Consider the following 16148-nt stretch of genomic DNA (forward strand, 5'->3'; position numbering starts at 1 on the left):
TCTAAAGAAATATTAAAATACGAAACAGCGCAGCCTGGGTGGCTCAGCGGGCATGATCCTGGAGGCCTGGGATCAAGTCCCACGTCGGGCTCCCTGCATGGAGCCTGCTTCTCCCTCTGCCTGTGTGTGTGTGTGTGCGTGTCTCGTGAAAATAAACAAAATGTTTTAAAATAAATAAAATACAAAACAATAACATTTAAAAAAGCTACTATAGAATTATTAAATAATAACTTATAAGATGGAAGGCAAGTGATCAAAGGAGTACATGTAAAACATTGCGTAAAACTGGGGAGAAGAAACAAGGGAAAGGACACAGATAAAACAGGTTAGAATACAGGCTTCAAGAAGCATCCTGGGAAATGTAGCAGAGGAAGAAAAGGCCTAAGCAAGACTGTGAAACAGACATCTATATAGAGAAGTGGTGACCAAACAGCAGTCAATAAAAAGGCCAAGCCTAATTGACTTCAGCCTGTTTTTATCAAAGCAAAAGAGACTAAGTATGTATCATTTGAATTGTAGTTTTCTCAGTTGAATAAGGGTTTTTGTTTTTTTTGCCCTAAAAGAAATCTCAACCAAGAAATTTTGAGAATAAAAGGAATGTTTAAAAGGTGATACAAAAATATGCTATAGTCCAGAGGTTGGCACACTTTTTCTTAAAGGGTCGTGTATAACTGGAGGCCGTGTGGTTTCTGGCATAACTTTGCCACTATAGCTCTAAAGCTTCCATAGACAAACTAGAACAAATACTGAAATTTGTATGGAATCATACACACACACACACCAAAAACACAAAAAAAAAAAAAACCTGAATAGCCAAGGCAGTTTTGAGAAAGACCAAAGCTGGAGGCATCACAACCCCTGATTTTAAGATATATACTACAAAGCTATAATGAATGAAACAGTATGGTAACTAGCCAAAAATACACACATTCTGTTTGGCAGAACAGAATAGAGCCTGGAAACAAACCTGTGTTTAATATGGTCAATGAATCTGTGAGAGAGGAGACAAGAATATACGATGAGGAAAAGAAAGTGTCTTCAATAAATGTTGAATGTTGCCTGAGTGAAAAATAAATGTTGATGAGTAAAGTGCACAGTTACAAACAAAAGAGTAAAACTAGACCACTTTCTTATATAAACTCACCTGAAATAAAATTCCCAGAAAAAAAAACATAGTAATCTGACATTGACCTTAGCAACATTTATTGTGAAATCAGAGAAAGACAAATACCATATGATTTCACTTATATGTGGAATCTAAAAAGGATAAACCCATAATTACAGAGAACAAACTGATGGTTGTCAAAGGAGAAGGGGTAGGAGGATGGGCAAAATGGGTGAATGGGAGTATAGGCTTCAGGTATGGAATGCACAAGTCACAGCGATAAAAGGTACAGCATAGAAACAGAGTCTGTGGCATTGTAATAGGGTTTTATGATGACAGGTGGTAGCTACACTTGCAGTGAGCGAAACATAACATATAGGGTTGTCTAATTGCTATGTTGTATACCTGAAACTAATGTCACATTGTGTATCAACTATAATTTAAAAAGCTGACATAGGACAGAAATGAATAAGCATTGCTGAGTTCCTGTAAAACTTTATTTAAAAAACAAGCATCTGGGTCACAGTTTGCAGACTCCTATTTTAGCTCATGAATAGTTTAGAATTTATAGCGTATCATTTTAAACCTCTAGCCCTAGTGGGAAGATATCCTTCCTAAATGATGCAGTTTGAGAATGTATCTGTCATTGTGGATGCTTTTATTCCCCTGTGCTATTGCTTATTTGTTGAAAAGTTTTGTTATCAATTAATGCAGCTGAACAAGAGCTTGTAGAACAGTCATCTGGATTTTTCATTATTACTGAACTAATCTTATATGCCTGAATAATAGCATCATTTCATAAATACATTATTTAGAAGAGTTAATCATGAAGTGATACTCTCTTGAATTATATTATTATTAGCCAGTAGACTTTTAAGTCCAGAATTCATTTCTTTTTCACAGCTACATATTTTTTGGTATACACATAATTTGGTACCTTAAATCTAGTTTGCCTGGTTGAAGATACAATTCTCTGAAAGAAGTTTGTCTATAGCATTAATACACTATCATGTTAGACATTTCCTATAATATTGTTATGATACATAGTTCTGACATATCATTTCTATATTGATACTTATTAGAATTCCTTATAATTTATGTAATTGGTAACTGGATTTTAAGAAGTATCCTTTCTTCCTAATCCTAAGGAAAAGCACTCCTAAATAAACCAGTGTGGGGAAAAGGGAAATATTTAAATGTTTACTTCTGTTCCTCTTTTAAAGGATGTTAAGGAACATAGGTAGATAACCTGTGCCATCTACTCTGGTGTGTGTTCATATTCTGTCCCCGTATAGGTATATACTGCTATTAAAAATGACCACTCGACTTCCTGTGAGAACAAGAATTCTTTTAAGTAAATAGAAAAAGTTGTACTCTAGCATGTGAGAATGAAAATCTTGTGAATTTGAAAATTTAATCCAACTTCTAAAACATGGAAATTACTGTTTTCCTAGATTACAAACCTATAGCATACTTAAATTGTTATTATACACCGTCATTTGTTATTAGTGATGTTTAACACAGTCAGCTATACCTGAGAGGAAGAAATCCAAAGAAACTTGGGCTTTGTTTTCCATTATTTCTCTGCTTCACTCTGTGTCAAAGAAGCTATTTCCTTAGCAAGTGTTATAACCGTACGACAAAGTAGTAGGTGACCACTGATTGTGCAACACTAATTGTAGTGACTCATAGCTGTTTCACACAACTGTAAGACATCTGCTCCTCTTTGAGTAGAATAAATGAGCGACAGCAAAAAAGGCTTATTCAGCTATCTCTTCTTATAAAAAAGTCAAACTATTAATGTTTTATGTATAATTGCTCTAAAGAGTAAAATATACTTTAAAAAATCAGTTTAAGAAACTTTAGAAGACCATCTTTTATATAACATTGATGTTTTTGCTAAACATGTTTGTTATGTTTTTAAAAAATCAAGCAGCCAATTAATGATAAAAACTGAATACCCCTCTCAAATACCAGCATCATCAAATTCTCAGTGTCTGTGGTACAGATTTTGCCGATTGAACTGAGATTCCAATGTATGAGATCCAAAGATGGTAACTTACCTTGTCAGCATCAACAAGTATGTGCTTGCAAGTAGAATGATTTTTCACACTCCTAATTCCTCCCTGCCCCCCCCCCCCCCGCAGTAAAACCTAGACAGTTTTACATCCTCTCAAGTGCAGATTTTATCATAGCTCGGAACCCCAATACATAGGCAGGTCTGGTTTTAAAACTTTTTAGGACAGGTGATCCTCCAAGAACTCAGCAGTGCCTTTCTCAGCTACTTTCAGAAGGAACTGCATTGCCAGAATTCATACAGCCACCAATCTTATCACCTAAATATTGAAGAAACCAGTTCTTACACTGTTTAAATGTTTCCCAAATCTCATACATAGATATGCCCATTGTAAGCTTGTTGTTTTTACCCATTTAGATCTTTGAGTCTGGAGTCATAATTAAATAGTTTTTGTCCAAGACATACTGGCAGCTTTGGTGCCACATTCCCCCACTCCCCAGTTTAGTTCTTAGTTCTGCTTAATAGCTTTGTGGTTTTGAGCAAGTTCCTTAACATGTAAGCCTAATAAGCTTTCTTTTCTGCAGCACAGAGCCAGTATAATAGTTTCCTCTCATCCAGAGTTTGCTTTTCACAGTTGCAGTTACTGTCGGTCATCCACAGTCTAGATTCAGATGATCCTCGTCCTGACTATCCTCAGAAGGTCAGCAGTAGCCTGATGCTGCATGGCCATTCCTACGTCATTCACCTCACTGCATCTCATCGCATAGGCATTTTATCATCTCACATCACCACATTTTACAGCTAACTCTTCCTTTCACCTGAACACTTAGGGGCCACTGTAGGGATATTAATTGGCCTAATTTCCTATTGTGTCTCAGAATAGGGAGACTGGAGAAGAGGGAGAGAGAGAGAGGGAAATAGCCAGTGGAACAACCAGAATACATAGATCATGTATCGATTAAGTTCACCATCTTATGTGGGCACAACTCTTGGGCGCCCAGAACTATTACAGTAAGAACAAAGATAAATGATCACAAATCACCAAAATATAGAAGTATGAAATACTGTAAGAATTACCCAAATGTGACACAGAGACATGAAATAAGCAAATGCTATTGGAAAAATGGCACTGATAGACTTGTTTGATCCAGGGTTCCCACAAACCTTCAATATGTTTACAACAACAACAACAAACAAACCAGTATCCGTGAAGCACCGGTAAAGCGAACCACATCCAAATGAGGTATGCCTATACTTGATTTATAGCACAAAAGCAGCCATAAACAATATGGTCCAAAAAAAAAAAAAAGAGGACTGTGTTCTAGTAAAACTTTATCAAAACTACGTCTGACACTTAATAGAAACTTTACAAACATTGAATAGACTTAGGGAAGTGGTTATCTTTGAAAATGTTTTTAGCTTGAATGTATTCCAACAGATGACACATTATATACAAAATCGTATAAGGTTCTTCATTTTCCTGGAGGAGACACAAAAATGTTGAAAATACCTAAGGTTAATAAATTCTAGAATCTGACTCTCATCCTAATGTTTTTAGGGGGAAGTCCATAGGTCATTTTTAACAAAGATCATGGAACACAAGATGTAGAGTGAGAAGGCTCTAGTTTCTTTAACCTACTGACTTGGATTTTGGGCAAGTTTCTTACCCTCTCTGAGCTTAAGTTAAATCTCTGTTAAAAAGAGATAACAGTGCCTACTTTACAGGGCTGCTATGATGATAAAACGAGATGACATATCTGTAGTATTGGGTTAAACACTCAAAACTGCTATAAAATTTAAGAAACATAACATTTACTGTGTTGAGTATTGCATTACATTCTATTGGGTACCCAGAAATATTCTTTATTGTGTCTCCTGTATCAATATGTAAGTTAAATGCGCTGTTAAATCCTGTAATAGTAAATAACATTATACAACATGTGTAAATGTAGGTATTTGAATTACTTTTCTAGTGTTACTGTTTTTAGTAGACTCCAAAATGGAATTGTGTAAGTTCTATGCTAATGGCAATATTTAAATGTATATTCAAACAATTGAAAATTCCCAGGTTCTGAGCATTTTTTCCTACTGCCATAGAACTATAAACAAATGCCCCCAAATCATGAGATAATAGAGTATTTAATGAGCAGTTTCTCAGGATTGTTCTAGAATATGTATGAATTGATTCAAAATAAATATTTTATGGGTTTTTTTTAAGATTTTACTTATTTGAGAGTAAGAGAGAGCACAAGCCAGGGGAGAGGCAGAGAGAGAGGGAGAAGCAGACTCCCCACTGAACAGGGAGCCCGACATGGAACTCCATCCCAGGACCCTAGGATCATGACCGGAGCCGAAGGCAGATACTTAATCTACTGAGCCACCGAGGCGCCCCTGCAGTATTCTTTAAAACACAGTGATTTGGGGGACGCCTGGGTGGCTCAGTGATTGAGCGTTTGCCTTCTGCCCCAGGAGTGATCCTGGAGACCCGGGATTGAGTCCCACATCAGGCTCCCTGCATGGAGCCTGCTTCTCCCTCTGCCTGTGTCTCTGCCTCTCTCTCTATATATATATATACCTCTCATGAATAAATAAGTAAAATCTTTAAAAAAAAAAAAAACATAGTGCTTTGGTATGTGTATACACAAAATGGTAGAAAAGATAGGGTAGGATTGATGTTACTAATACTCATTTGCATTGTGCCCCACATGTAAATTTTTGTTGAGCATCTGCTATATACCAGGCATCATCCTAGGTGTTAAAAGTACAGAGATGAATATAGTAAGACCCCTGCCCTCATGGAACCCAGCCTAATTTGGAGGAAAGGTCTTTTAACATCAGTTCAGACTATGGTAAGTGCATTAAGAGAACTGGAGTTCAGCTATAACATAAATTCCTACTATAGTGATTTAAACAAAAAAGTGACTCAGCAGGGGTCTGAGGTGTGCAACCCAAGGCTGGGCAGCTGGATGTGCTGTGTCATCAACATCCCACACTCCCTTCTCTATCTTCCCCAGGGCTCATGGTTATAATGACTGCTGAACCACCAGGCATTGTGTCTGTGTTTTGGGGTAGGAACAAGAGCAAAGAGCTTAGGACTGTGTCCTCCTGGGACTTTACTGAAAAAAGGAAAGCCCTCCATGGGAAACGCTAAATTTGTGTCAGATGGCCAGCTGTAGCTCTATGGCAGTCTGCAGATTCAATTTCTTTTCAACCTCTGAGGTAGAGGAAAGCAAACTCTAGTCTAATGGAGGGAGACAAATACATAAAACAAGCACATTAAAGTGTTATGATGGCTGTGGCACACAGTAGGAATTTGAAGGAAAAGGTCAGGTGTGGCCTTGGTGGGTCAAGGAGATAATGTTATAAGTAAGGATGCCATTACAACCTCAGGCACAATTCATAAAGCAGTTGTAATATAATTCATAAAGCAATTGACACTTGAGCTGAATCTTTGAAACTTGTGTCCAGGAATCTAATAGAGAATTAAGGTACCATTCTAAACAGAAGCAACAATGTTAGAAAAGTCACAGGGACAAAGAGAGACCATGATGCATTAAGGTAAGGTTTAAAAAAAAAAAAAAAAAACAATAGAGCTACAACATACACTAGGAAGAAATAGGACTAAATAGGTAAATAGTGAGATCATGCTTTGTTTGTGATACTATTTATCTTCATTCTCTTCTGTGAGGATGCCAGTAAGGTTTTTTGGTAGTTGGCTAGTATGATCAGACTTGGATTTTAACAAACATCACCCAAATTGATGTATGGAATCTGAATTGAAATGGTGTAAGAAGTGAAAAAAGATAGGAGATTATTGAATTAGGATCTCTATGTAAAAATCCCGAGCTAAGAGAGTAGTGGCAGTAAGGACAGCTGAAAAAATGTTAAGAATAGTGGTTTAAAAACCTGGTAACTGATTATGCGGGAAGTAAACAAGAAAAACTGCATGGTGTCTGCACATTTCTTGGAAGATGGTAGTATTCTTTACCATGATAGAAAATGCTGAAAAAGGAGCAAGTTTGTAGGAAAGATTATGGTGGAAACAAATGTAAAGGTGAGCCAGCCTGAGGCAGACGATGAGGTCAGTAACATGGGAAAAGGGATCTACATCCTTAAATGACCTTACAAGGTAGAGCCACCCTACCAACCTTAATACCCTTACTTAGCACTAGACTGTTTGAGAGAATAATTATTAAAATGTACATAATACCCAAAATAATCAACTAAGTCAGTGTAATCCCTATCAAAATTCCAGTGGCATTTTCACAGATACAAAAGAAACAATTTCCAACTTCATATGTAGAACCACAAAAGACTCCAAATAGCCAAAGCGGTCTTGAGAAAGAAAAACAAAGCTGGAGGCATTGTGCTTCATAATTTCAAAACCTATTACAAAACTTATAGTAATTAAGACAGTAATGTGTTAGCATAAAAACAGACACACAGATCAATAGAACATAATAGAGTGCCCAAAAATAAACCCACCATATATGGACAACTAATTTACAACACAGGAGCCAAGAATATAGTCTCTTCAATAAATGCTGTTGGGGAAATTGGACAACCACATGTAAAAGAATGAAACTGGACAACTATCTTAACCCTACACAAAAAATCTAAAAATGGATTAAGGACCTGAACATAAGACCGGAAAATCATAACGTTCCTAGAAAAAGAACCTAGAGGTTAAGCTCCTTAACATCTATGTCAGCAGTGGGTTTTTTTGGATTTGACATCAGAAGCAAAGAGAGAAAAGCAAAAAAATAAATAGGTGGGACTATATCAAACAGTACAGCAAAGAAGATTAACAAAATGAAAAGATAGTCAATGGAATAAGAAAATATATGCAAATTAATGTATATAAGAGGTTAATATCCAAAATATATAAAGAACTGCAACTCAATAGAAGAAAAAACCCATCTGATTAAAATATAGGTGGAGGACCCGAACATTTTTCCAAAGACGACATACAGATGGCCAACAGGTACATGTAAAGGTGCTTCACTGATTGCCAGGGAAATGCAAATCAAAACCACAATGAAAGATCACTTCTCACTTGTTACAATGGCTATCATCAAAAAGACAAGACATAACCAATGTTGGTGAGGATATAAAGAAAAGGAAACCTTCGCATACTATTAGTGAGGATTTAAATTGGCGTAACCACTATGGAAAACGCTATAGAGTTTCCTCAAAAAAATTAAAAACAGACCTTCCATTTGATCCAGCAGTTCTACTTCTGGATATTTATCTGAAGGAAATGAGTGTGGAGGTTCCTCAAAGAGTTAAACATAGACCTGCCCTACGACCCAGCAGTTGCACTGCTGGGGATTTACCCCAAAGTTACAGATGCTGTGAAACGCCGGGACACCTGCACCCCGATGATTATAGCAGCAATGTCCACAATAGCCAAACTGTGGAAGGAGCCTCGGTGTCCATCGAAAGATGATGGATAAAGAAGATGTGGTTTATGTATACAATGGAATATTCCTCAGCCATTAGAAATGACAAATACCCACCATTTGCTTCAACTTGGATGGAACTGGAGGGTATTATGCTGACTGAAATAAGTCAATCAGAGAAGGATAAACATTTTATGGTCTCATTCATTTGGGGAATATAAAAAATAGTGAAAGAGAATAAAGGGGAAAGGAGAAAAATGAGTGGGAAATATCAGAAAGGGAGACAGAACATGAGAGACTCCTAACTCTGGGAAAGGAAGAAGGGAAAGTGGAAGGGGAGGTGGGCGGGGGGTGGGGGTGACTGGGTGACGGGCACTGCGGCGGTCACTTGATGGGATGAGCACTAGGTGTTATTCTATATGTTGGCAAATTGAACACCAATAAAAAATACATTTAAAAAAAATGAATGAAATGAGATCACCATCTTGAAAAGATATCTGCAATCCCCATGTTCCTTACTGCATTATTGACAATAGCCAGGACATGCTAACAAACCTGAGTGTCCATCGACAATTAAATGGATAAAGAAAATGTGGATAATACACATTCATGTGTGTGTGCACACAGGAATGTTATTCAGCCATTAAAAAAAGGAAATTCGCATTTGCAAATTTGCTGACATTTGCAACAACATAGATGGACCTTCAGGGCATTATATTAAGTGAAATAAGTCAGTGACATATAATGTCACTTATATGTGGAATCTTTATACACACACATATGTAAAGTGAACAGGTTGCTGGTTGCCAAAAGTGGGGGGTGTTGGGGAATGGGCAAAATAAGTGAAGGTACAGACTTAACAGTTGAAAGATAAAGTCCTGGGGATGTAATATACACTGTGGTGACTTAAAAGGCATAAAAAAGAATCAAAACAGTTCTCACAGAACAGAATAAAGCTCATCTTGACAAAACAGAAAAGCTGGCAAGTTTTAAGAGAAAGTATACAGTAGAGACATGAAATACTGTCCGAACTGATGGAACAAGAAATATAGGTTTAATTAACTGTACTTTAAATGTATAAAGAAACAAACTGATATTTTAAATATACGAAGAAATGAGATAGTCTGGTGGTGAGTTAAAGCCTCATCCATGTAGCAGGAAGTAAGAAGAGAACATCTAAAATTAATAATGCAAAAAAAATTAATAATGCAAATACTAACGTGAATATATTATTTAAAGCTATGAAAATAATCACCAGAATTAAAAACAAATGATTAAAAATGGTTTCCTCAAGGAAAGGGTGAAGTCAAATATACTTACTGTAAGTTTGTTAGGAACTGCATCAAATACCAAAAAATCATTTTAATATTCTTATCCACATTGACAAAACTGGTTCCTCTTTTTCAGAAATGGTTTGACTTTGTTTGGATTTATTCTTAAGTATTTTATTCTATTCTTTTTGGTGCTATTTTAAATTGAATTGTTTTCTCCATTTCATTTTTGAACCATGAATATTGAACCTTTTAGATCTTATGAAATGCACCTCTTTGTAGTAATACGGGTTTTTTTTTAAAGTTTCTGTCTGATATATAGTCTCTCTAGTTCTTCTAGGGTTAGTCATTTATTTTTAAAAGATTTAAAACAAAAGAGTAGACAAACACTAAAATGTTAACAGAAGTACCTGGTCTATAGAATTTGAGTTTTATGGATTTTTTTTGTGTATTTTGAGTTCTGTGATTAAATTAAAATTAGATTAAAAAGTGACTTCTATAAATCAGCCAGACTTTTGTTGTTCTTGCAAATGGCAGAAATTGACTCTAACAGGTAGAAAAGGGAATTTTTGAAGATATTGGACTAGTCATAGAACCAACAGGACAGCTGGAGAATCAGGCTCAGAAGGAGCAGGAGCTGTGGCACCTTCAGGACTCCAGGTAGCAGAAACTCCTCAACTGTCTCATCTGGGTCATGCCACAGAAATACATGAACTCTGAATTTTTTATTCTCCCTCTCTTGATCTCGCCCATCAAGATTCAGAATCCAGAAAAGTGAAAGTTCTGTCTGGGTCAAATAAATCTTTGACACTTGGTGAAGAAAATCCACCAAGTTATATAGGATATATATAGGCCCAGGACTCCACAGACAGTAGGGACAAAACATTCACCCAAAATCAAATTAGGAAGAATGCTGTTACCAAAAGAAAGAAAACAAAGTCTGGCAGCTAACAAGCAAGAGGTAGATGTTCACTAAAATATTTAACTTCTTGTTAGTGCAGAATTACTGTTTTAATGCTAGTCATAAAAGCAGCTATCAGGTAAGAAATGGTTTTAAATACAGTGATCCCAATTATTGTCCCACAACCTGTAGAGGACTTCCCACACTGAAGAGTTCCCTCATAGACTTCTCTCCCACTTGACTGTGAGTTCCATGGGTTCCATGAAGCAGTCAAATTCAATTAGAAAATGAGGAAATAGAGATTTTTATAATCCTAATGAAGAGGACTCTGTAATCATTTAACACTTCCTAGGATGTCATCCTCTTGGTTTACTTAATCAACTTGTATTTATTCATCAAGACTCAGCACAAACACCGTCTAATTTGAGAAGCCTTTCTCCCTTACAATCCTCCTATCACATCCTAACAGACGTCTCATCCACGTGCAGAACACATTCTCATCCACCACTGTCATAATGGTTCCTTTGTCTGTCTCCCACACTAGCCAGACTGGCAGGCTGTCTTGTTCTTGGATTCTCCAACTCCTTACACAGTGTCTACACATTCACTAAAGACTTGTTGAATGAATGAATCTCCCAGAGCACAGGTGTAAGTCCAGCATGTGTAAAGGCATGACACATGGTATTTGAGAATGGTGAGAAGTTCCACAGGATCAGAGCAGAGCGAGGTTAATGGGAGAAGAGACTGCTAAGTTTGACTACAGCTGGTCTTTAAAGGACCATCTCCATTAAGTTTAGAGAGTTCTGTAGGCCTTAGAACAGAAGAACCGTGGAGTTTGGCAAGGGGAGGAGGGCGGGACACTAGAGGCTGTTTGGTGGCTAAACATCAGTTGGGGCTGGAACTAGCCAGGAGAACCCTCAGGTGTTGGAATATTGGAGTCTCTAGTTTTAAAAAGGTCCAGACCTGGTTTGGGAGCAAATTCACCTCCCAGGTTCTAGGTACTTTTTAGGTGCTGGGAACACAGTAGCAAAGTAATACAGAGGAGATGCTCCCCTGGAGCTTTGTTCTAGTAAACACAAATAAAACCAACGGACGCAAAGGTGTATGTACACTTTCTCAAAACTGAAACACCATGTTGCAGGTAAAATATTCCAGAATCACACTGTCCAGGTAAAGCTTTGGAATATAGGCTAGAGAGGACTTCCAAAGAATACAGAAGGGAACCTCCTGTTATAGCCCACATAGCAAACATTTACTGCTCGGTTTTTGTACATAGAATGACCAGTATTATACAGTATTCTTAAGGAATTTGTCTTAAATAGTTTGCAAGCTCTGAATTTTAGAAATATGTGTATGGATAGTATTTATGCACTCTCCACAAGGTATTGCAAAGGAATAATTGTCACAGTAATGCTTTCTTCTTTGGCAAAAGTAATTTTCTCCGTTTTATATTTACACATTGGGATAATCTTTTCTAAAGCTTAATGAATGTGTGATAGTATAAATGAAAGGCAATCATTGCCCACATTATTGGCAAGTTGTATCTGTAGCTTACAGTTTCTAGTACCTGAAAAATAATCTGACATTTTTACAACTTAGTCTACAACCTTGCCAGATGTTTGTGGTTCTGTTTTTGTTTTCATCAGAAGGGATTCCATTAGTATAGGGATGATTGATTCTTGACATACACATTGGCCTGGGCAGGTGATGGAGTCTCCACGTTCATGGTGGACTCATTCAGTATTAACGGCTGTTTCCTCTCTTCCCAGGGTGCTGATAAGACCGTGAAAGGTCCAGATGGACTAACTGCCTTTGAAGCCACTGACAACCAGGCAATCAAAGCTCTTCTTCAGTGATGGACGGATGGGCTGACAGCTCTGGAAGAAGGGCTCTCCTGTGGCCTCACACTGCTGCCTGTCTGTCTGTCACTCTATCTGCCAGCTTCTTCAGCTAAATACTTTAAGAGGGGTGAGGGGAGAGAGAAATTCATAACAAATCAGACTACCAGAAAAAACAATGTTTGGGAAGAGAGGAAAACAGGGTGATCAGGCTTTTACTCGGATTCCTGATCAAGTCAGCCTCTTTTCCGTTTCCAACAAAATCTACAGCTTATGCCCAAGGGAGAGCAAAGACAAAACCTACCAGTACCATTTGACCCTTTCAGCTCCCTAGCTAGTTTATTCATTAGATCGTGTCGAGGGTCTGATTCTACCAAGACCAACTCTCCGTGTGGGGTAGCCCTAACTGTGCAAGCAGCATTGGCTGCTGGGACCTAACTCCGGGTGCTGAGATAAGCAATCAGCTCTAGCCTTCTGCCTTAAGATGCACTCTACTGGGGGCCTCCTGGCGTAGTTAAGAGCGCTGCCCGTGGTCGGCGACCAAATCTTCCCTCAGCAAGTTTAAGCTTTACGGAAGAGCTCAGTTAAGGTGAGGGGGGCACACTCCTAAATTGCTGGATGACTCAACTTTGGATTTCCTCTCCCCTTTCACATGGATTTCATGTATCTTTAGATAAAACTGACGAGTTTTATTTATAAAATCTGAAATTTTGGAAGCCTAAAGGAGAAATCATTCCAGTGTGCATATTTTTTTCTCCTCCGGATTCAGATGTTTATATAACATATAAACACTTTCAAACTCCTGCTGGTAGTAAAAGGGGATTTAAACATAGACTCATAGCCATAGCCTGTTAGTATCCCATAGAGAACAGTTGTCTTAGTACCTATGGATTTTCTTCATTTGCTCTTTGAATGGATTGATCTCGGTTATGTTTGGAGAATCAAGGAACATTCTTTGGAAATCCTCCCTAAGACCCACCTTGGATGCTAATTATTTACTGCACCAAAGCTATCACTGGGGTGAGATTTACGATCTGGACAAATTGAGCCCTGGCCCTTCAAAAATATGCTCATTACCAGGTTTCCCCAAGTTATTGGATAGGCTTCTGCTGAACATACGCCAGCCCACCTGCATAATATATTTTTGTTTCTTTTCTAAACCATGCATCACATTAAGTGTGACACTTTCAAAATGTATTCTGTGTTCTTAAAATATAGTGCCCTAAAATGGGTGTTATGACCTGCAGGAAATATTTAGATACACGTTCAAATGTTTATTTCATGAGCAGTACGAGAAAACAGATACCCTTAAATTTGCTATCTTGCATTTAAAATATCAATTCCTTTGATTTGCCATCCATAAAACCTTGCTAAAAATAGGGTTTTTCCTTAGCCAAATCACGCAATAATTGAATGTACCTCAAATTTTTAAAGGGGAGGGGGGTTGGGTTAGGGGCTTGTATTCAGATCATGGATAACAAAAAATTGATGATTTTTTAAGGCAATGTAGCATTCTAAAGCAGGGTTAAACTAGTATCAAAAATAATAGCCAGCTAATAACAAATCTTAATTGATCAGTTGCCGATTGGTTTATTAGGGTGTGGGTTTATGCGTGCATGCCAGGGTGTGTGTGTGTGTGTGTGTGTGTGTGTGTGTGTGTGGTTCCCCCATGAACCTTTTTTTTTTTAATCATGTGGCTTTTTGCTTACAACTAGCCTAACCCTGTAATTTTCCTGCATCCAAGAAAACAATCACAAACAAAATGATTTAAATACTTTGATATATATGGCTAATTCTGCTGTCTTAATGCAGCTTATTAGAGTTGGATTAGAAGTCAGTAAACAGTACTTTATTACATCACTGAACAGAAACAGAGCTATCCTCATTGAAGACGGAGGGCACTTTATCAGTCTGTACGTTGGTAGCAACAAGGTGTTTTGATACGTTTGTTTTCACCTCTTGGCATAATGCTTTTGAAAAGGCTTGGATTTTACCCTCTATGGTTTTTACCTTTACTTTCAAACTGTTGTGTTGTATTTGGCTATTGCAGAAAGTGCACGGTCTTATCATTCCTAAACCTGGTCTGCTTTCTACAGTCACCTGGTGCAAAAACCTCGTGATTCTTTGTGCAGTTCATCCTGCTGTTCTTGTAATGCAGTAGAGGCTACTTCGCCTTCCCTCTTCTTTCTCAGCCATTTTGTAAGCCCCGTAATTATGGAGCGATTGCTTGAGAAAATAACATAAACATAGAATAGACTGGCCAAGATGGTTTACAAGTTCCTTTTTTTTTTTAAACTAGGTTATTTATAATGTATTTCTGAACCACTTGGCAGAGAAATTTCACAACACTTAATGTTCATTTTTTGAGTAAAAGAAGCTAAAAACATGTCTGCTTTTTGGTACTACATGCATTTAGTGAAAGATAAATAAGTTTTGTTCTCCACTGAATATTTAACATCTCAGAAAAAATCTTGCATGTTCTGTAGTTTTGTATTAAGTCAGTCATTTTGTATGCACTATATCAAGTAAAAACAGGTGGTTTACCTGTTTACGTTAGTATACTAACAAAGTCCCCCCCCCCCTCCTTGCAGCTTCAGACTGGTATCTCTAGACTTAGAGTTCAAACACAGCACCTGAGGATACCCAAGTAGCTCTTCTATGCATAGTTTGCCTTCTCCACCCAGTGGGGCACAGAGGAGAGTAGGTGGGTACAGTGTGTACAAGCTGCGAGTAAGGCCCTTTATTCATTGATTTCTTTCCCCCAATTAATGGATCTTTAATCTGTATGTACCTACTTTTTTTCTCTGAAAACTTCAACTGAGCTGCTCTTTACTTCCATGCAATATTGTATACTCGATTGTGTATAGAAGAAGCTGGTGAGAGTGCCCTCCTACATAAGCAATTGCAGTGTTTTGCATGCAAAATTTTAAGAATTTAAATCGTCCTGATTCTATTTTGTAAATGGAGAAAAACAATCATATCTTTCTAAGCAGTAATGGAGGAAGACTAGTGCTTTGTGCATTTTGATATATTTGAGTTTCATTTTTTCCATAATGTAATACTTTTGACACAATTGAGTTTCTCATATTATCCTAGTTCATGTACATCCGAATGCTAAATAATACTGTGTTTAAGTTTTGTGTTGCAAGAACAAATGGAATAAACTTGAATTGTGCTACAAGGAATGTGTCAGCAGCTTTTCCTCCCTCGGCTCTTGCGGCCTTCCTTTCCAAACCCTCTTCTCTACAGCTGTACCCATCCTGTGATTGACTCCAACTTTGGATTCAGCCAAATTTTCCCTCACACCCTACTTCTAGAAAAAAATAAATGAAAAGAAAATAAGACATAGGAAAGATTTCATTGAAATAAACTGTACCTCTATTCATCTGGAAGGTTTGTTTTTGTATTAGTCCCCCATTACAGATTGTTTTCACCTAGAAATGTTTAGTGATCCTGGTCTTCTAAACACAAGGGCTAGCTAACCAGCATATGCTGGAGCATTCGGATTGGAGTAGGTGTTAAGGAAAACAGGGTCACGGTCAGCTGCTCAGACCTCGCATGTGCTCACTGAAGTTGCTGCACATCCGTGAGGTTCACATTTGCTAAACTTAACT

At 37.6% G+C, this 16148-nt stretch overlaps 1 protein-coding gene across 1 annotated transcript in view; it reads left to right on the plus strand.

The window, feature by feature from the left end:
• Positions 1–15715, plus strand: part of MTPN (myotrophin) — a 53794-nt gene extending 38079 nt beyond the window's left edge. Inside the window, exon 4 of the mRNA XM_055335260.1 lies at positions 12466–15715. Within this exon, the coding sequence (XP_055191235.1) occupies positions 12466–12552 (87 nt within the window). The 3' untranslated portion in view covers positions 12553–15715. The remainder of the gene's footprint in view (positions 1–12465) is intronic.
• Positions 15716–16148: the final 433 nt, after the last annotated feature.

The sequence above is a fragment of the Nyctereutes procyonoides genome, unplaced genomic scaffold, assembly GCF_905146905.1.
Source record: "Nyctereutes procyonoides isolate TBG_1078 unplaced genomic scaffold, NYPRO_anot_genome, whole genome shotgun sequence".
NCBI classification, from domain to species: domain Eukaryota; kingdom Metazoa; phylum Chordata; class Mammalia; order Carnivora; family Canidae; genus Nyctereutes; species Nyctereutes procyonoides.